Raw genomic sequence first — 22280 nt, 5'->3', positions numbered from 1 at the left:
ATGATAAAACCTAAATCACCGAAAATCACATGCTTTCGGATTTGCAACGTTGACGCCCAAATCATCGGTTGAATTTGCAATTGACTGATGTCGATCTTTCAATAGGAACTAAACGAACACCGCGACAAGACGCGAAATCAAACGCCGCACAAGACAACGAACAACACAATCCCGCACTTAGACGACGAAATCACAAAAAACACAGAAAAAAACTTGATATTACATAATTTTGTACTTCCAATTCTTTTGAAAAAAAAATTATTGAGCGTTTAACACTTTAACTACATTATTTGTATGGCAATCCACAAAAAGCATACCCAGAGCTCCAGATCCCAGTGAAATTATACTAGTTATCTTTTACGAACCTAATTAACAAAATTATTTACGCCCCTCTTCAAAATTCAAATTAAACAAAAGGTATTTTTTGGTATATATCTCAATTTTAAGTATCATTTTTTTGAAATTAATAATATTTTATTTTACTTTTCTTATAAGAATATATTTTTATAGCAAATTATGACTTTTCAGTCACTTAATTTATTTTGGTGGAACTTGATCCATTTTTAGGTGACAAAATTGTAAAATAATGTATTTAAATATTAAATTGACACATAAAACTTTGATGACATTTAGTAGGACTGATTCAAAAAATACGTTTAATTCTTTTTGCAAAAAAAAAAAAAAAAAGTTCTGTATTGATAATTTGTTTTGGGATCAACTGAATCTTTGTCTTGATATTGTTCGGTTTTTATTGGACTAGAACTTCATCAAATTTGATTGGGTTAATGAATTAATGTGGTGTCAAAAACTATTTATTAGCCTAAAAAATAAATAAAATAAATAATCTAAACAAAATGCATTACTCCTACCACAAGATGGGGCAGAAGGGACAAAGAAAAGTACAAATTTCGAATACAAAAATAATCCTTGATTCTGTTAGAATGGTGGAGGGACACAGAAAAAATGCTATGAACGGCTCAATATACCCAAACATCCCAAAGAAAGTACACACCACTAGTAAACCCAAAACAGAAATTTTTTAGCAAAGTCCACTTCTTTTATTGTATTGTGGCTGCATGCATGCTTTTTAGGATCAGAAGCAGTGTCCGTCCATTATACCATTTTCTTCTCAATACTGTACTAATAATGAATGTATCACCCATGGTGCCATATTTACTTTAGTAAAATTTCCTTTTTGTTTTCCCAAAAAGAAAATCCCAATATGCAGATGTCTATCTTTTTATTGATAGGCTAAACCATTGTAGTAATTATAGCACTATTTTATTTATTTACAAAAGTTTCTAATCATCTTCTAAAAAAAATCAAATCATATAAAATACTCCCTCCGTTTCAAAATGAGTGTCGCTTTAGCCAAAAAAATTTGTTTCAAAATGAGTGTCGTTTTCAGTTTCCAATGCAATAATAACTTTTTCTTTTCAATTGTACCCTCCAATTAATACTCTGCACACTACTTCCAAAGTATTACTTTTAAAACTAACCAATAGTTAATAAGGATAATTTGGTAAAATAACCATTCTCTTTCTCTTAATCATTGCATTTCTTAATATGTGTGCAAACACCTAAAACGACACTCATTTTGAAACGGAGGGAGTAATTTAAAGTGTGGGGGTATCCCTTAATAGAATAAAGTCGATCTGTCCATAGCCACCACGAGAAAGTGTATGTCCGTAACTAGCATTCTAGAAAAGCTTCTGCATGTGCATACTGCTTCTTCCCAAGAGAGCAAGATATCTCTGTGGCAGGAAGGAGGCAGCAAGTTCCTTTTTGTACAATTGATAATTGGAATACATAATAATAGTGAGATAGTCAATATGTTTTTTGTCTCTTATGCAAAAAAAATATATGTGTGTTTACAAGCTAAGCAGTAGAATAAACTCTCTCCCTAATTACAAAACAAACCACCACCCCCACCCCCCACCCCCCCCCCCCCCCCCCCCCCCCCCCCCCAAAGAAAATACCTTATTCAATTTACTATTGGAAAACATAAAATTTATCTCTTTTATTTTGCCATTAGTTGTAGGGTATATTTGTAATAATAATGGAGTATTAATTTTTTAAACCTGGCATCCGGCCTAAAGACCAATTAATCTGAAGTACTAATCCCGCCGCCCATTAGCAAATGGCCAAATTGAACTTAGTACAAAGCCTTGTATGGATTGATCCAACACGTAAATTGACACTGCTATGAAACATGGACTATGACAAAATACATATATGTGCATCTAATTTGAGCAATTTATTTCATTAAAAAAAAGTATAAGATACAATAGTATTTGACTTTTATTTACCCATCTACTATCAAAAAAATTATATGTGTTGCAATCAACTTTAATATTTATAATCCCTCGTTGAAACACTTCTCACACATCTTTAACTCTTGAGTCTAATGTGTAGAAGCAAAGAAAAAAAATTCATTTATTTGTCTGAATTGTTTGACACGCCTCATATAAGTGTTATATAGGTGTCGGACATCGGTCTAAAGAGTGTCGAGGTGAAGAAAAACAACTTATTTACAACACTTGTCGGCACATGTCGTACAAGTGTATAAGAGCGTTGGACACCAACGCGTGTTGGACATCGTGACACGTCTAATCCTAGAGGTGTTTGTGCTTCATAGATTAATAGCACATAAAAGTCAAATCGAACATAATATTTTAAGATAATAAATCAAACAAATTTATTACTCTGATAAAAACATAATTAGTTGACATGGATTGTCGGGAATAGATTGTCTCCTGTGAGAATGTCTCCAGTTTTCTCCAGTGTCAAATCTAAGTCATTAAACATCTTCTCTCTCTTGATTTTAACATTTATTAAAATTCAATTTCTTAAATGCATTTAATTTTCAATGGGTAGGATTTCACTGGACCCTCCAGTCACTGGAGAGGATCCATTCCCTGGATTGTCGGTGTAAATAGATGCACATTGACTGCAAATATAAGCCGTTGATAAAAACATAATCGTTTCTTTGAGAAAGCAATGTTTGTTCTCCTATTATTTGTTTACTACATAGTTCTACATCTAAAGATAACAAAGATGTTTGAATTCAGGATTATAACAAATTGGAAGAGAAAGTGAAGTGTGTGCTTGGAAAGAATCCACTGTTCTTCTTGACTGAGGGTAAAAAGGTATACTTTGCATTATTTTTTAACTTCACCTGTTTATGAAGTTAATGATCAATTTCTCTTCAGAGGTACTAATCTTCTTGTCAAGGCTAGCAAAATGGAGGAAGGCATAGTACTCTAGAATGCCTTTAAATATTGGTAATTAAGATAAGATATATAATATAGATCATCAAAGTGAAAGTTTTAGAGTATGCATAGTTACTTCCCACAATGGTTTTGGAGAAGTGGGTAGGATACTTGTTACTTAATTTCCTTCAAGTAGTAGTTGGTTTGTAAAATAACATTGTATATATAATATATGTTTCCATTTTGTAAAAAAGGTTCTAAGATAGAATAATGATGAGTCAATAATTAGCTAGTTTTAATATAATACTAGTATTTGGACCCGTGCGATGCACGGGAAGTTGATTATCTCATCGATTAATAAATGTGGTAGTTGATCATGAAATGAAATAATAGTTGTTGTTGAGCATTAATTAATGCTTTCAAAAGATGACGACAACAACCAAACATTATCACACTAAGTAGGGTCGACTATATATGGACTGAAATACGTCATAATGTTCTATCATAATCTATATTTAGATTCAACTCATTAATCAATAAATCTTTTTTAATAGTTTCTCTTACATACTTCTTAGGTCTTCCATTACATCTTGTAATATGACTATGCGCTATATGATCTACTCTTCTTACTACAGAATCTACTTGATTTTCACTACTTGTGCAAACCACCTAAACCTATTATACACAATATTTATATTATAGCTGCTACCCCAACTATCTTTACAATGTTGTCATTTCTAATCTTATTCCATATAGTTTTACCGCACATCCAACGCAACAACCCCATCTCCGTACAAATACTTTATTATCGTGTTGGTTGTTAAACTCCTAACACTATGTTCCATAAAACATTGCTGGTTTGACAACTGTCTGATATTTTTGCACTTCAACTTTTCATCTACTCATCTTACTACATAATCTACATGTTTTCCCTCTACATGTCCAAACCACCTAAACCTATTTTTCACAATATTTATGTTATAGTTACTCCCAACTACCTCTACAATGTTGTCATTTCTAATCTTATCTCATCTAGTCTTAGCACACATCCAACGCAACATCCATATCTCTGCGCAATTACTTTATTATTGTGTTGGTTCTTAAATGCCCAACACTCTATTGCATAAAACATTGCTGGTCTGACACATGTCTGGTACTTTTGCACTTCAACTTAAACGATACGTTTGTATCACATAAAACACCCGAAGCCCTTCTTCATTTTAATCATCCAACTTGAATACGATGATTTACATTTTCTTTTAATTCTACATCATTTTGTACTATGAACCCAATATATTTAAATTGTGTAACTTGTATGATATGATCTCCAACTTTCGCCTCTAAGGTAGAACTACTTCGTCTTTTACTGAAATTACATTACATAATGTGTCTTGCTTCTACTCAGACGAAAGTCATACGCTTCTACGACTTGTCTCCAAGTCTCTAACATCCCATTCAATTCCTTCCTCGACACTCCAATTAAGACTACATCATCTTCAAAACGCATTCATCTCAGTGCAAGTTGTTGGATGTGTTTTGTAAGTACATCTAAAATCGATGTTCAAAGATAATGCATTAGGATTGACTCTTGGTCCAATCCTTGTTATGAAAAAAAAAACAATATTTAGATCTAACTCATTATTCTATAAATCTTTCATAATAATTTCTCTTGTAGTTTTTCTAGGTCTTCCTATACCTCTTGTAATATGACTACTCTTCTTATTACATAATCTACATGTTTTCTCTCAACATGTCCAAACCACCTAAACATGCTTTCCACAAATTTATATTATAGGTGCTACCACAACTATCTTTACAATGTTGTCATTTCTAATCTTATCTCATCAAGTCTTACCACACATACAACACAACATCCCCATCTCCACACACTTGCTTTATTCTCGTGTTGTTTCTTAACCGCCCCATACCCTATTTCATAAAACATCCCTGGTGTGACAACTGTCTGATATTTTTTCACTGGTATCACATAAAACAACTAAAGCTCTTCTTCATTTCAACCATCCAACTTGAAAACAATGATTTACATCTGCTTTTATTTCTCCTTCATTTTGTACTATGAGCCCAAGATATGTAAAATGTATAACTTGTATGATATGATCTCCAACTTTCACCTCTAAGGTCGAACTATTTTCCATTTTGTTGAAATTACATTACATATACTCTGATATGCTTCTACTCATTCGAAAGCCATATGTTTCTAAGTCATCTATCCAAGTCTCCGATATAGCATTCAATTCCTCCCTCAACGCTTCTATGGCTTATCACATCAGAGAGATTGTTAATAAGAATTATTTAAAATCTTTTTTTTTGGTAGTGTGAATTATTTAAAATCTATTGTTGACCATATTATAATATAATAGATCCAAAAATTAGGAAGAACATTTGCAACAACTTTTTTGGCTCCAAAAAGTTATCTAAGGGACTTAATAACTTTTATAAATAAGATAAGATACGCGATCATATTCTAAAAAATAAAAAAATAACAAAAACGTAGGAAGAAAATTTACAACAACTTTTTTGGATACGAAGAGTTGTCTAAGAGACTTAAGAAGTTTTATAAATCAGATATGCAACCATTTCCTAAAACTATTAAGAAACTGCAAAAAATAAGGAAGGAAATTTGCAACAACTTTTTTGACTCCAAAAGGTTATCTAAGAGACTTAAAAACTTTTATAAATAGGATATGCAACCATCTTATAAAAATATTAAAGAAACGAAAAAAAAAATAAGGAAAGAAATTTGCAACAACTTTTTGGGCTCCAAAAAGTTGTCCAATATACTTAAGAACTTTTATAAATAAGATTTAGTGTCGTTTTAATTAGATTTGAGTTTATTTTAATAGGGAAATGCTAACCGGTGCTCCCGAGGCACTGCTTAAGGATATGAAAATGGAAATTATATAGTAGTTAATGCATTGAAATTGTGTAATTAATTTATAATAAAGTCAAAAACAGTTTCTTTTTATGGTAATAATTTCCTTTTATGATATGCTTAATCAGTGCCCCCGAGGCACCAGTTAGCAAGACCCATTTTAATATTATTTCCTTTTTGAGCTTTTTTACTTCAATTGCATATTATTATATTTCAGGAATAAATATTTGATGGATTAAGTCTTGGAGCAAAAGAAAGGAGTCTGGAGCTGATTCGGAGCAAAAATGCGAAGATTCAGAGACAAAAATATGTCTCCCCCAAGTCAGAAGCTTGGCACGGGCCGTGCTAAGGTTGGCACGGCCGTGCCACCTCCCAGGATGGCCTTTTGCTGCTTTTGCTTAGGATTTAAGCTACTCTATTCTGGTTTTGACCAAAAAGCCCTTTGTTGCTTGTGGAACATTCTATTGATGTAATTGCTTAGATTTTAAGTCGAATGTATCCTATAAATGGAGTAGCTAGCCATCACAAACAAAAATCATCTTTATTCTTGGAATTCAATCAGTGACAATTGTCTTTCTTAATAAAGTTCTTCTTTTATTTCTTTACTTTCTTGTTATTTACTTTATGCTTTTCTTCTTCTTCTCTATGTCTACAATGAGCATGAGTGAGTAGACTTCTTTGTCTTGGGATTGTTGGATAAGTCTAATGACGTAATCCGAATCAAACCAAGCCTTAAACCTTAATTCTATGTAACCCTAATTTCTAATCTAAATTCACCATTTTAACATGAATTAACCACTATCAAACTGTGGAAGCGAACGCGGAGGGTTTGATAATTGTTAATTCATCATCTCAAATATCAATTCATAAAGCGAACGCGGAGCTTTGATATTGGAACAAGTGAATTTAGACAATGATTGCGAAACATGAGAATAGTCTAGCAAACCTTGAGACATATAAAGTTTCGAGCTTCAAGGATACCAAAGGCAATCACTCATGAGAATAGGTGTGGTTGTTGGAGGAACACACTCACTGACTTCGAGAGAAGCTTTGATACGCTAAAGAGAAACTTGTCTTTAGAAATTAGGACTAACGTAAGGTTATAAGTTTAAGGGTTTGTTTGTGAAGGATTCGTCATTACGATGAACCAATAATCCCAAGGCTCTTTTTATTATTATATTTACTTTCAATCAACTGAACCCCTCTACTTAACAATCTTTCTTCTCCTCTAATCATTCTCTAAAAGTTAATTAAATTGAACAACTCCCTGTTTAAACGATACTCTCTTTTATTACTACTTCGATAGACCGTGCACTTGCGGTTTGTCCTATCAAATAACTTCTCATATAGAGTTATATTTTGATATCAATGATGCATTACATTTATTTATAACAACACTAGACAACATAACTTATACACTGTTCAATTCAATGAAACGAAACATCATGAATGATCACACAAAAAGCCTGATAAGATTGCAAGACAAAATCAGCAATATCTTTAACTTGTGCAAAATGATAAGTTTGTCACATTCTACATACTCATGAACCTAACCAATAATTGCTGGAACCTATACTCATGGGAATTCGCCTACTAGAATTTCAAGCGACGACAGATGGAGCTGCTGCCAGCAATCAAGCATCGGAAGATCCAGTCGCCAGCAGCTGTAAAATCGGTTGATGACAGCAGGAACTCAGAGTCAAAATCTGGTGGTGAGGATATGGGCTCAACTTCAATTAGATCAGTAGAACCACACACCCATTGCCCCGATTTATCCATTGAGAACAAAAGATTAAAAAAAGACAACAAGACCGGTGAATTTGCAAAGCATTACCCAATAAAATTGGATTATGAACAAGGCTGATCTGGAGAATTGTCCGAATTTTCTTGCTCATTAACAGAACTACTTGAGCCTTCATGAAACATTATAGAAAAATAGTTATTTTATAGTGATATCCTCATGAAAAGTTATAGAGAAATAGTTTGTTACAAGTCTAATTGAAAAAACCATTTAGATACCTGGTTGCTCATTTTTCCATCTGTAATGATTTCGACTATGGCTGGAAAACCTTTCCCTTGAATTAGAATTCGAATTGTTTGTCTGCCTGTGAAACTGTCTGGGTCTAGAAAACCTTCCCCTTGAATTGAAATTCAAATTCCCTCGTCTCTCGGATATGTTTGTGTTGTAATATCTCTGCATAAAATTTAAACATTAAAAATATATTATGTTTAATTGAACCAGCAGAAAAAAGTGAAATAGAACATTTGCAGGTGAAAGGGTGAAAAGTATTAACCTCATGGTAAGCAAGTAGGTTTGGCATGAAAGTTCCGATGCCTCCACTAAATATGGGAAGTGAATAAGGAACGCATTGATTTATGTTGCCGTGCAAATCAGAAGTAAATGGTGGTGGCATACGAGGAACTGCGGGAGGCACAATGTTATCAGAACCTAAAGGTCTCCAACTGCAATAAAATTGTGCTCGGAAATCTATTGAATGTAAAATAGGGGGAGGATGATAGAAAATCTCCTCTAATCGTCCATTCTCACAATACCGTCCATACAGAAGATTCTTCCAATAGCTTTCAAAATCACCATATAAAATATCATAAAAGTGGTTCAAAAAATAATGTGAATCTTCAATATGGCTAATATTGTATCTAAATGGAAATTGTGTCATAGAGGAACCAGATGCACGTGGTGACCGAATGACATCATCAACAGTGGTGCTCTCATGCCTGAAGATGTCCATGCTCAACATGCCATCGGTCCTTGAGCTTCGAGTTTGAGAAACAACAGATGCATCTTTTAATTCTTCTAATTGATTATCAGACTTTTGGTAAATACCCTGAGACTTGAGAAAAGCTAGATCCTGCTCATCCTCGAATTCTTGACATGTTGGCTTTCCAACTTTTTTATTTCTTATATCAAGATTATAAATGCTGACACAAATCCAAGAACCATTCCCATGTCTATTCCATGTGTTTTCGAAAAAGTGATCAAATTCAGAAATCAGATACTCATCGGTGCAGTCCAACATTCGCATCATCTGTTCAGCACCATATGCAATTGCACTCTTTATTCTAGAGAAATTACCTGTAGAATAGATTATAACTAGACAATCAGATAAATTACTCGGAGATATTATAACCAGACAATCAGATATTTAGACAGAAGACGGAACACCAGTAATAGGAAAAATAAGCTATCTTCTTGAACACAGACTAGAATTAATAAACAAAAAAAAATATAATAAAAGAAGTTGATGAGTACAATAAAACTACTTCAAATATACCATAGGTAGAGCACAAATAATCCATCAACTAACTTATATTAGCTCTAGATATATAGATTATTAGTCTTGAAATCATATCTAAATACAGGTCTAAAAGGGCATCTAAAATTTGCAATAGGTTGGATCCACTAATATGTTGTTCAGCATAATTTGGAGTTATGTATACTCAGGGATTTTGTTTATCAAAGTTACATTTATTAATATATCACACAAAATATGACATTCAAAAGTGGAAAAATATCATTGCTCTTAAGAATATACTGCAGACACTTCATACAACTTCTATATTCAGCGAACACATTAACGTTCTTTTTCTTACACATATGTAACAGAAACATCTTTGATAAAAAGAATTGTTTCAATGGAAGGTTTTAAAGTGAAATACCTTTATTGATGCTACGCCCCAGGTTGTTGTTTTCCTGCAGAGGATCAATAATATTGATGTGTTTGGAAACAAAATGCTTCTCTCGATTTTTCTGGTTGCTCCAACCATAACAGAACTTTGAAGCAATAAGAAAGCTTTCTGTGAGCAGCATGGCTTGGCGATCTTTTCTTGGACATTCAGCTATCGCAATTTTGAATTCAGAAAGAAAAAAAAAAAAAAAAGAGTAAATGCTATCATCCATAATGAAGAGAACATATTATTCAAGATATATGATCAACTCAAGAAATTTTTCCACATACCAGTCATAATAGGAAGTGAGTCTAGGGGCACTGGTCCACTCAAGCTAATGCAATAGTTTCCCCAGTCAAATTTACTAAAGAACTCCAGAAATCGAAACAGTACCTAAGATATGCCAACAATAGGATCAAAATAACATAAATTTTTATTTTCTTATACTTCATATAAGTCATATTAATATTAATATATACATCAAAATAATCAAGTTTGTCACCTCAAGTGGTCCAAAAAATTCATTGTTGTAAAGATTAAATATGTACAGGACTAAAATTTCCAACGCATAAGTTGAAAAGAGTCCACTCTTAGAACCCAAGAGACGACTCTCATGGTAACACCAAGCTTTTATCAATATAACACTGCGCTTGAATATATGATTCCGACTTATCAACTGATCAACCTGCAATAATTTATTATTTTTTAGAGATCTTGCAAAATAAAAAATATGCTTGAAATCACAACTTCCCATAATAAATATTTACCTCGTCCAAAAAACAAAGTGAGCATAAACCACTCAACTGGTTGAAAGATATGTCAATTACAAATTTGTCAACCAAGCACTTAATGATCTTCACCTGGCATTGAACAACAAAAAACACGCGAAGGTTGAGAAATATTTTTTATCAAGGATTTTTTTTTATCAATTATCGGAACAACTTTTATATTTGGATACTCATAAATACTATACACGCATTTAATGCATTATTTTCTCTCTATCTCTCTGTTCCTATCACATCACTTAAACAATCGACATATGAAGTTATATATGAAAATGCATTGCATTGGATAAGAAGAAAATACCTCTGCATTAACAAGTTGAACCTCTTTAACCCTAAATCTAGAAAACTCGTTGTTCATTTCACTTTCTATTATTTGCTGAATCTGAGGGATGAAAATTTCAGGAAATAGTTCATTGTTGCCAAAAATTGTGAGATCAATATCTCCATCAGGTAAGTAAGTCTTCAAGGGTACTGATCCAAATTCAAAAACCTGTCATTTAATAAATAAGTCCCGTTATTATTCATACAATACTATTATTCATAAATAAAGAGAAATTGACTTGTTGATATTAATATTATGTTGGTTTAAGTGAAATTTGGCTCAGATCTCTAAAGTAAGATATTAGATTCGAGTCTTGTAAATTAAATAAAAATTTGATTGAAAATGAAGACTTTATTAAAGTTGGTCAAGTTCTTTCAAAAAAAATTAAAGTTGGTCAAGTTATTAGATAAAGATAAGTTAAAGGAAAAAAAAAAAGTATAGAGCAATGAATATCCAAAATTTTCATTGAAGAGATCCAACATTATCAAATAGAAGTACTAATAATTATTCTCTAACACAATTTTTAAAATTTCGGTAAAAAAAAAGTAAAAAAACACAATTTTTAAAATAGTCTCGTCTATTTCGTTGAAATTTAAATTTTAGGTCTAACATAAATTTGGTAAATTTTAATTAATAGAAACAAGTGTGTTAAAAAATTATGTGTTATACATCATGACATAGCATTTTTCTTTATCAAAATTCAAAATGCAACAAACTTGGATATCTCTCTCTATTTGACAAAACAAACATGGATCTCTTATTAAAAGAATTATATAAAACAGTCAAAGTTTTAATGTCAATAACATGCATGCCAAACACAAGTAAAGCTACGTAATTCATCTCCTTTAGGAATTGTTCCAAGTACCAAATACATATAGACTCTCGTTGCTTAATATAACATGATCTAAAGTTTAACTTAGTTGCATCGACAAATATAATATGATGAAAGTGAAACTTTAGGATAATTGTTTGCATTTAACTACATTTAAATGGCAAAGTGTGTGCAAAAATATTTTTCCAACCTATTCAAAGGTTTGCCTAAATTAGATGATTATACGTAAATCATAACTAAGATGAAATCTATATGGCTTCAAAATACAAACATTAATGAAAGGTTCGAGATATTTTCGGTAACTAAAAAAACAATGCATGGGGTGCAATGCAACACAAGGATTTCATAACTATAACTACACTGATAAATAATTAATGATAGTAGAAAATGAAGCAGATTTTATGTACCTTGACAGGGACATGGCTGGTGATAAGGCAGTTAATGTAAGATACAATGTTATTTCGAAGTGTTTCTGATTTAGGATTGGGCTCAATAAATTGAAGTAGCTCAGTAGTTCTATTTTCAACTTGTGACCATTTGCTTCTTTCAAGTACCTTAGGAACAAAGATTTCTTCACTACCTAAGAGACCATTTGGAACAAAATTATTCACCATGGTTGGTTTTGTCTCCTGCATATGGACAAGGAAATGAGATAATTAAATATTTATTCACCATGGTTAGTTTTTGTTTCCTGTTGAAAAGAAGAAAAAAAAAAACAAGCTAAACAAATGTGGGTAGTACTTTTTGTTGTTACAAGCACATTTTTAGTTAAAAAAATACATAAGTAAGTGATTGGGTTTAAGTAGTTATGAAATCTCTCTAAAACGAATCGTTCGAAAAAAATTTGAGTTCGATTCGTAGTAGAAACATCTTTTGATTAACTCAATCATTGTTGCAAAACTAAGCAATTATTAATTAACAGAGATAAGAACACTACGCAAATATTAAGTTCGGCGTAAGCTAATTAGCTCAACAAAATTGTGAATAAACTAATTAGCTCAACAAAATTGTGAATAATATACAAAAATCAAACTTTTAATTTGGCTCTCTACTAGCAAACAATGCGCGGTTATCAAAAACCAAAAGTATAAAATTTGTGTCCTAGTAAATAAATAATGTATAACTATAGGCTTTAAATATATGAGATCTAATTCATTAGATCGATAAATAATAATGTATAACCAGAGGCTTTAAATATATATAAGAGATCTATTTCATTAGATCACACAAGACAAATAAATCATTGAAAATGCACAAATATAAATATGAGGTATCTTTTTTGGTGGTGATATATTTTTTTTGGTGGTGATAAATATGAGGTATCTAATATATCTATAGTTGCGCATACACCAGAAATAGTTCAGAAACATTTTGCTATCCTTACACAATCGATGAAGTAATATAAAAATAAGTAAATAGAACATAAATATAAAATTAAAAAAAATCTTCACTCATGTGAAGTTCTCAAACTGCTTGACTTTATCGTATAAAAATAATGATATTACATAATATTGAGTCAATGTAATCCTCTCCAGTTATTGTAGGACCAGGTTCTGCTGTTTTTAGCAGCACGCAGTTTCACGCTGTATTTGATCTCAGCCGTTCATCTTAGATCGAACGGTTGAGATTGAAAACTGTGTGTTTTTAGTTCAAACAATCTCTGTCATCCAACTTAATCGGACGGCTGTCACTGATTACAGCACCCTGCTGTTACAGCAGGGAATCCTATTCCAGTTATTGTATAGATCGAGTTAGTCCTACAAAAAAAATATTATTATTTTATTTTGGTGGGTCAATTTCTTTCTTCAATTGTTTTTTTTTTTTTTTTGAGGCACACTCTTCAATTGTAATTGTCTAGTTACAAAAAAGGGGATCAACTCTCAATTGAATAAGTATCTATACTTTCTCATATCTTGCCCCTCCAAAAAAATTATTAATAAGTATCTATACAACATTGTGGCATATCGTTGCTTTGATCCATTAAAAACAACAAAAACATGATTGCCAATAGAAAAAGAGATGACATCCAATGAAATCAGCAAATGAAAAGCATATTGGATCTTCTCTTTCTTGATCTAGTCCAAGCCCCATCAAAAGATGAGATTCAAGGAAGAAAAAAAGAAGAAAATTATTGATTTCATGAGTCTCACATAGAAAAACATAAAACAATAAAAAATTCATAAAATCATCACAAGAAAAGAGACATTGAACCCTAAGTAAGATCTCTTTCAAGTATTTTGCATAATCGATAAGAAACAACATTAAAATTAAATATCAACATTGAAATTTGAGATGATAAAAGGGAAGTTTGTGTGGAACATACAAAAGCAAGTCTGGATCAAGAGGTGAATGAAGAAGAGCAAAAGATTGCAAAGTAGTCGATTAGTAGCGGAGAGAGTTGAAATTTTTCTAAATATTTGAGTTGATTGTGAAGTAACGAGGTTTGCAAATGATGGAATTTATTCACATGCCAAATGCCCTGAGACACTAAATTGTTGGTTTCACGGCATCATCATCTTGAAAACAGACCAAACTCAGACTGATAGATCACAAAAAGTGTTGGTTTAATGGCGTAATCATCTTGAAAACAGACAAAACTCATACTGATATTTCATAAAACACGAGGATAACTATGACAGACATTGGTACTTGTGAATAGTCTAAATGTTTTATTTTGTTTATAATACTCCATATGCCTCTAATATAAACACTCATCGCATATTTTACATATACTCCGTCCGGCCACTTAAAAAAAATGTACTTTTTAGATTCATTGAATAATTGATGCATCTGACCCATATTATTGTCGAGAAACAACAATTATTCAATGAATCTAAAAAAAAACTTTTTTTTCTTATAATAGTGATCGAGAGGAGTATTAAAGAAGTTAAAATAATTACTCGCATAAAATTGAGGATGACTACGATTTTTTTTTTTTTGAGCAAAGGATAACTACGATATACATTGGTACTTGTGAATAGTCTAAATGTTTTATTTTGCTTCTAATACTCCCTATGTCTTAACTATATGCACCCGTTATATATTTCACGCACATTAGAAAAAATTGGCGGTGCAATTCATGTGTATATTTTGCGAATTATTATTACGAAAGTACCCCTTATTTTGATTTTTCATATTCTTAAATAAATTAGTAGTATTAATTAGAGTTATGTTTAGAAAAAATAAATAAATATGCACCTAATAATTTGAAAGAAACTTTATATTTATGGACAAAAAAGTTTCACAAAAGGTGCTAATAGATAGGGACAAAGTGAGTATAAATAAAAAAACTAACATTTTTGATGAAAAATATTAAATCACTATTTTTTTATTGATTAAAGCACTATTTTTTTTTGACAAAATTAAAGCACTATTTTTAATGGCTGTAAAATTGACTTATATAAAAAATAGTAAAGTAATTTAAGAATTCAACAGGGACTTGAATATATCCCCATCTTCCCCTTTTTTTAGCTTGGTTGAACTTAAACCGTAAGAAATATCAAATATCATTTTTTTATTTTTTTGTTAAAATCAAATACCATTTTTTTTTAATTTTTTTTTAGGGAATCATTAATGTTTTTATTATCAATTCTACATTTTATAATAAATGCTTTTCATTTTTAATAAAAATAAATATCATTTTTTATGATACATTTAATATTTGGTTTCTCTTTTTAATTTTCATTCTTAATTTATTTAAGAAATTATTATTTTATAATCATGAATATGAATTTTCTTTTAAATTTTTAGAAATTAATTATATTATATTAATATAATAAAGTTTTCTTAAAATGAAAACAAACAAAACCAAAAATAATATTTCACAGAAACCCATGACGACTATGATAGGCATTGATACTTGTGAATGGTTTATACTCCCTCCGTTTCAAAATGAGTGTCGTTTTAGCCAAAAAAATTTGTTTCAAAATGAATGTCGCTTTCAGTTTCCAATGCAATAATAACTTTTTCTTTTCAATTATACCCTCCAATTAATATTCTGCACACTACTTCCAAAGTATTACTTTTAAAACTAACCAATAATTAATAAGGATAATTTGGTAAAATAATCATTCTCTTTCTTTTAATCATTGCATTTCTTAATATGTGTGTGAACACCTAAAACGACACTCATTTTGAAACGGATGGAGTAATATTTTATTTTATTTTATTTCTAATACTCTCTAATCTCTATTCTATAATTATAAACATTAATCGTAGTCCTCATGAACTTATCTCAGTTGGTAGGAACAATGCATAATATATGTAAGATTTAAGGTTTAAACCCCGACTATCATAAAAAATAAAAATAAACACTCATCGTATATTTCTCATATATTAAGATCGATGATGACTGTGAAAAGCATTTATACATATGAATAATTTAAATATTTTATTTTATTCGTAACACTCTCTACGTCTCTACTTATTAATACCCATTGAATATTTCATATAGATTAAGAAATAAACTTTTTTAAACGGATTTGACTTTGACTTTTTATAATTTAAAATAAATTATTGGTATTAATTAGAGATATATTTATAAAATAATAATAAATACACTTAATAATTTGAAGGAATGTTTATGCATATGAACAATTTTTTTTCTTCTTCTCAAAAGATGCCTATAGATGGAGATGAAGGGTATGAATCAATAATTAATAATTATATAATAAATTCTTTTCATTTATTGATGAAAATAAATTTCATTATTTTATAATACATTTCATATTTGGCATCTAATTTTCTCTTAACTTTAATTTTCATACTTAATTTATTTATGAATTTACCATTTTATAATCATGCATTTAACTTGTCTTTTAATTTTTCAACAATTCATTGTACTCCCCCCGTTTCAAAATGAGTGTCGTTTTAGGTGTTTACACACATATTAAGAAATGCAATGATTAAAAGAAAGAGAATGATTATTTTACCAAATTATCCTTATTAACTATTGGTTAGTTTTAAAAGTAATACTTTGAAAGTAGTGTGCAGAGTATTAATTGGAGGGTACAATTGAAAAGAAAAAGTTATTATTGCATTAGAAACTGAAAGTGGAATTCATTTTGAAACAAACTTTTTTGGGTAAAGCGACACTCATTTTGAAACGGAGGGAGTATCATATTGTAATAAAAGAAAATAAAAATAATTTTTTATAATGATAACAATCAAATCTCATAATGATGATTCACAAAAATCAAAGATGATTATGATAAACATGGTACTCCCTTCGTCCCAATTTATAAGCAAAAAACATAAATTCACATTTATTAAGAAAACAAAAACATAGTAGCTTGAGGTATAATTTTTTGTGTTGTTCTTGAAATAAGTTTCATGGAAAGATGTAAAAACCATTCTTATTGGTTAATGATTATAGAGAGAATAGAAAGGAGAACAAATTGAATGCAAATTGCATTTAATTTTACTTTGGAAAAGATGATTTTTTTGAAATAATATAAAAGTTGGTCTTTTTTGTTTATATTTTGGGACAAAGAAAATGAGATTTTTTTGCTTATAATTTAGGATGGATGGAGTACTTGTGAAGACTTTATCTAATTTACATAAGTAAAATGTTCTAGCATCATACACAAATGTTTTTTTCACCATTGAATCAAGGAGAATGGTAACCAAAGCCCTGACAATCTAAAGTTCGACAACGATGTAAGTAAAATCTGACTAAAAATTGTCTCACTCTCGAATTAAACTCATGTTCTCGTGAATAATTTTTCATTGGTGAAACTCATTAACCATTTAAGTCAAATTGCTTGGTTATAAGAGCTCATAAGTCATCATATTGTCGTGTAAATCTATAATATAACCATTTTTATAAATAATTATCAAATATTCAATTCTTATTTGTTCCCTCAAAATAAAAATAAAAAAAAAATCTTATTTGACTTTAATATAAGTTAAATCTTAGAAACTAGGTATTCAATATTTTAAAATTGGCTTGAATAAGTCTTTTGTCCCTGTAAATATAGACCATTTAAATTTTCATCCATGAAATTACTAATCCTTCCAATCTGTCATTGTAAATATTAATCATTTGAAAAATGATCCTAATTACATCTGATTAGTAACTTCAGGGACAAAAATTCAAATGACCTATATTTGCAGGGACGAAAGACATATTTAAGCCTTTAAAATTGGGTCATGTTAACTTGTGCCCTTAGGGCACATGTTAAGCAACCCAAAAATGGAAACATTTTCTTAAATTTTGTGTATTCAATTATTGAAAAGTAAAAAAGTTAAAGTCAAATGCATTAATTGCAACAAAATATTTCTATTTTAAATCATTAACTTGTGCTTTAAGGTAGAAGTTAACATTTTTTCTTTAAAATTTTATCTTTTCTTTACAAAATTTATCTTTTACAAAACTAGGATCACTTTGTAAATAGATGGCAGAATGGAGGGTTTTTCAGACATCTCAGTCGCAGTCTCCGAAAACGACAACAGCAGCAAAAAAAAAGGACAAATCAACCAATGGCGATATGGTAATAAAATCTCAGTAACAGTAAGTTGGTGAAGGATTCAAGGAAACAATGAAAAACACACATTTCACATTTTTGTTTTTTTCTCCTTTTACTTTCATCATCATTTTTCTCATAAATTAAATTAAAAATAAATAATAAGATAGATAAATGAGAGAGAGAAGAGTTGTTGGTGGTGGATGACGGTGCAACGCGTTCCTTTCTTTTTTTGTCAAACTTCTCGAACCTTCCATCGCTGAAACTCGCCGGAACGGAAATTCGATCTCCGATCGTCGGAATCAATAGTTAGTTATTCGTTCTAGATTCGATCGCCGGTGGCGTTTTGCGTTTATCGGCGATGGCGAAAATGAACGGAACTGAAAACAACGGAGTGTTTAACACCACGGAGATGGAGTACATCAGAAGACATCACAATCAACAGCCTGGACAGAATCAGTGTTCTTCTGCACTTGTTAAGCATATCAGAGCTCCTGTTCCTCTTGTAATCAATCTTACTATACTTTTCATTATTCATTTTCCGTTTTTGATTTGCTAGATTCTGTTTTTTTTTTTTTTTTTTAGCTTTTCGGTCTATGAATTGATAGTTGAATGTCTCCAGCACTGACACTTTTAATGGAAGGCGTGTCTGATGTGTCGGTGTCAGACACTGTGACACTCTTTGACACGATGAGATTATATTCAATTAATTCATTTTTCACTAGAATGCAGAATTTAGAAACTATGTTGATTGAATTAAATGATTCTGCCATGTTTCTCATTGGAATTGCTAATTTAGTTTGAATTGATAATCCATAGTTTAAATGATTCTATTACCGACACTTCTGATGAAATGCGTGTCTGGTATCCGACACGGGTTGGTGTCTTCCACTGACACATGCGAATTACATTCAATTAATTCATTTTTTCAAAAAATTTACTTGTGGTGTCTATGTCAGTGTTGTGTCCAGTGTATGTGTCGTGCTTCATACTTGAATATGATGATGATCTAGTTATTTGTATCTGCAATTGATATTACGATGTAGAGTTTGGCTGTGGCAATGTGTAATGCAGAATTTTGAAACTATGTTAATTGAATTGAATGGAATGATTCTACTATGTTTCTCAATGGAATTGTTTATTTATTGTGTTTTTTTTTTTCCTTTCTCTAGGTATGGTCTTTGGTGAGGAGGTTTGATCAGCCGCAGAAATATAAACCATTCGTGAGCAGGTGTGTGGTGAGGGGAAACCTTGAGATTGGGAGTTTAAGAGAAGTTGATGTTAAGTCAGGGCTTCCTGCTACAACTAGTACTGAAAGATTGGAGGTCCTTGATGACAATGAGCATATTCTAAGCATCAGGATTATTGGTGGTGATCATAGGCTTAGGGTATGATTACTTCATTACCGTAATTTACCTTCATTACTCTTTTGTTGAAACAATAAAACATTTCCTCAACCACTCATTCTGAAATTTCTATCCACATATTGCATGCAATCTCATGTGTGATTATGATGAACTAATTATACACGTTTGTGTGTGTAAGATACACATTGCACCGGCAGAAACAGAATATACATAATTAATCTCTGTCGGAAGCTTTAAAAATCTCTAATCCATATCTGGGATGTTGATACTGTTAGGAAGGTCTATTAGTTCGTTGCTTGAGGGTGTACATTGTGTTTCATTCATATAATTGACGGAGTGCAATCATGTGTGCTGTTGTAACAACTAACAAAATGTTGAATAGTAGACTTCATTATTTTGAACAGTTATTATATTTGTTGCATTTTTCTGAGTAGTATAAGCTCTAGCCAGTTGTATTATTATACACGTAATTTAGTATATTTGGGGTGGAAGGAATTTTTGTTATCCTTTTGTCGTTATGATGGCAAGCCTGGTACTTGTTTCCGATGCATAGGATCTCTACTTTTTAATGTTTTCCATCATAATTTAAACTTGAAACCTGCAAACTTTCACTGCATCTCTTCAAGAATTTGCTTCTCCATGCTTGCTCAACTGATAAGTAGCTTCTAGATTTGCTTTAAGATGCAATATCCATAGCTCAAAGATCTGAGCTCTGATATTAGTTTATAGGTACATGGTCAAAATAGGAAGGAAATAGATGAATGAAGAGATCATTATTAAATAGCTTCTCTCTCAACGAGAGAATTCAAGTTAATAGAAACTGAATGTTTACAAGAATTCCTAATTCCCAGAAATTTAAAAGCCTAGTCTAGTCCATGTAAAACTAACTAACCAGCTCACTGCTACACTTAGGTTCTCTCCCTCTAGTTATATGCTTTTTTTTTTAATGGCCCCACTAGTTATATGGTAACGGATATTCCTAACACTGTTTCCCATCATATATTGCTAAGAATGGTCTAAATTTGATTCTATTTTGAGTCATGTGCATCGTTTTACAAAGGAAAAATATAAAGTGTCGGTTCTTCTGCTGGCTTAAAGTTAATTTAGTTGTCATTTGTCGACAAGTTCCTTGATGTTTGGTTCTTCTGGTTTACATTGTTCTCTGTCCGTAGCTAAAATTTTCATTGTCTAGGAATTCAACCAATTGTCAAACCAAGGACATTTTAAGATTCCTTGAATTCTTAGGCCACTAATTAACTGTCATAGTTTGCTAACTTTGAAACTGATGTTCCTATATTATGATGTCTCTAGAATTGCTTTATCCCAAAAGCCTAAGTGCTTAAGCCACAAGAATGGTTTAATACAAATACAACCAAGATTCCTCTGAGTCAATAATCTCTCTTCACTTTGGAGATGTTCCTTTCAAGGTGTATAATTTTATTCCCGAGAACACTGTCCGGGAATGTTACTTTTAGGTAAATTTGAAAACATGTCTGGTCCGCATTTAATATTTTGGGAAGACTTTTCAAAATTTAAATGATGCGAGAAAGAAGTGGAAATTAATATTTCTAATATACCTTTCATTCTCATGCTATCTGAAAGAGTATATCCACCTCTGATTATGGAATATAAATCAAGTAAAACATGGAAGGGTCATTTTCCTAGACTCAATATTGCCTTAGATTGTTTTCGTTAAGGCTTGCACTTAATTTGGAAATGTCATATATTTTTATTTCTTTCTGTTGCACGCAACAATTTACCTCCTCCTCCACCTTGCTTAATTAACAACAAAAACGATCTTTTGTTTTTCAGAACTACTCATCTATCATGTCCCTCCACCCAGAAATTATTGATGGAAGACCAGGAACCCTGGTAATTGAATCTTTTGTGGTAGATGTACCAGAGGGGAATACCAAGGATGAGACCTGCTACTTCGTTGAAGCCTTAATTAAGTGCAATCTCAAATCACTTTCAGATGTCTCGGAAGGGCATGCTGTGCAGGACCTCACTGAACCACTTGATCGGATGCATGAGTTGTTGATAAGTGGCTGAGAACTTTCTGCCACGGATGAAGCTTCGGGGGCTTTCCGATCATGGAGGCTTAGGAGACGGACTGGCAAGTGGAAATAGTGTCTGTTTCATATGTTATAGACTTGTAGCATTTGCTTATTTGGTCTGCTTTATTAATTTCTCTGTTATATATGCTGGTTTCTCTCTTTGGTAGTGTTAAAGAACAGAATATTTTAGACAGGTGTCTGAATCCAGTACAGTAAAAGGTGAAGAAGGAGCATTTGCTTCAGTGTGATCTTAATGTCATGTTCTTTCTGTATATAGGTGCTGGTGAAAGTTGGTCTGTAAAATTGTTTTGATTAGTTGCAGTAAAATTCCATCATTTAGCTGAGGATACTTATATATAAACAGATCTCAGACTTCTTTGTTTCATTATCTAGCAGCATTATTATAACTTTATCAAATTCAGCAATCATATTTATATGGAAGAAACTATAGAAATGTGTAAAGAGTGAAAAATCAGAAAATATGAAGAGATTTTTGTTTGTTTTTTTTGTGTGCGTGCGCGCGCCAATACGCATTATGACATTAATTTAGACCTGGTAACATATTAAAAAATTATTTATGATCAAAGGTCACTTTAATGTGAATGATGATGATAATTGGATATAACACTAAAATGATTCCGTAAAGAAAACACTTTTTTGT

At 31.3% G+C, this 22280-nt stretch overlaps 2 protein-coding genes across 2 annotated transcripts; one reads left to right on the top strand and one right to left on the bottom strand.

Annotated features, from left to right (window-relative positions):
* Positions 1 to 7426: 7426 nt before the first annotated feature.
* LOC146941289 (uncharacterized) lies at positions 7427 to 11193 on the bottom strand. The gene is made up of 8 exons (XM_085755066.1): positions 10879 to 11193; positions 10560 to 10652; positions 10295 to 10477; positions 10083 to 10185; positions 9784 to 9963; positions 8400 to 9199; positions 8125 to 8299; positions 7427 to 8018 (listed from the first exon to the last, which is right to left on the bottom strand). The coding sequence occupies exons 1-8, from the start codon at positions 10933 to 10935 to the stop codon at positions 7954 to 7956; spliced, it is 1656 nt and encodes a 551-aa protein (XP_085611192.1). The 5' UTR covers positions 10936 to 11193; the 3' UTR covers positions 7427 to 7953.
* A 7174-nt stretch (positions 11194 to 18367) lies between these two features.
* LOC146941288 (abscisic acid receptor PYL8-like) lies at positions 18368 to 22004 on the top strand. Its single transcript, XM_085755056.1, has 3 exons — positions 18368 to 18700; positions 19368 to 19583; positions 21375 to 22004. The coding sequence occupies exons 1-3, from the start codon at positions 18557 to 18559 to the stop codon at positions 21612 to 21614; spliced, it is 600 nt and encodes a 199-aa protein (XP_085611182.1). The 5' UTR covers positions 18368 to 18556; the 3' UTR covers positions 21615 to 22004.
* The last annotated feature ends 276 nt before the right edge of the window (positions 22005 to 22280 follow it).

The sequence above is a fragment of the Medicago sativa genome, chromosome 3 (assembly GCF_051527215.1).
Source record: "Medicago sativa cultivar Bolivia chromosome 3, Bolivia_mono, whole genome shotgun sequence".
In the NCBI taxonomy this organism is placed as follows: Eukaryota; Viridiplantae; Streptophyta; class Magnoliopsida; order Fabales; family Fabaceae; genus Medicago; species Medicago sativa.
Note: the sequence above shows the minus strand (reverse complement) of the source record. Positions and strands in the feature narration are given on the sequence as shown.

Excerpts from the sequence above, each read along its gene's own strand:
- LOC146941288 (XM_085755056.1), top strand. The coding sequence starts at position 18,557 with ATGGCGAAAATGAACGGAACTGAAAACAACGGAGTGTTTAACACCACG. Across the intron at positions 18,701-19,367 it reads TCAGAGCTCCTGTTCCTCTT|GTATGGTCTTTGGTGAGGAG; the intron begins GTAATCAATCTT and ends TCCTTTCTCTAG. Across the intron at positions 19,584-21,374 it reads GTGGTGATCATAGGCTTAGG|AACTACTCATCTATCATGTC; the intron begins GTATGATTACTT and ends TTTGTTTTTCAG.
- LOC146941289 (XM_085755066.1), bottom strand. The coding sequence starts at position 10,935 with ATGAACAACGAGTTTTCTAGATTTAGGGTTAAAGAGGTTCAACTTGTT. Across the intron at positions 10,653-10,878 it reads TTCAACTTGTTAATGCAGAG|GTGAAGATCATTAAGTGCTT; the intron begins GTATTTTCTTCT and ends GTTCAATGCCAG. Across the intron at positions 10,478-10,559 it reads CACTTTGTTTTTTGGACGAG|GTTGATCAGTTGATAAGTCG; the intron begins GTAAATATTTAT and ends AAATTATTGCAG.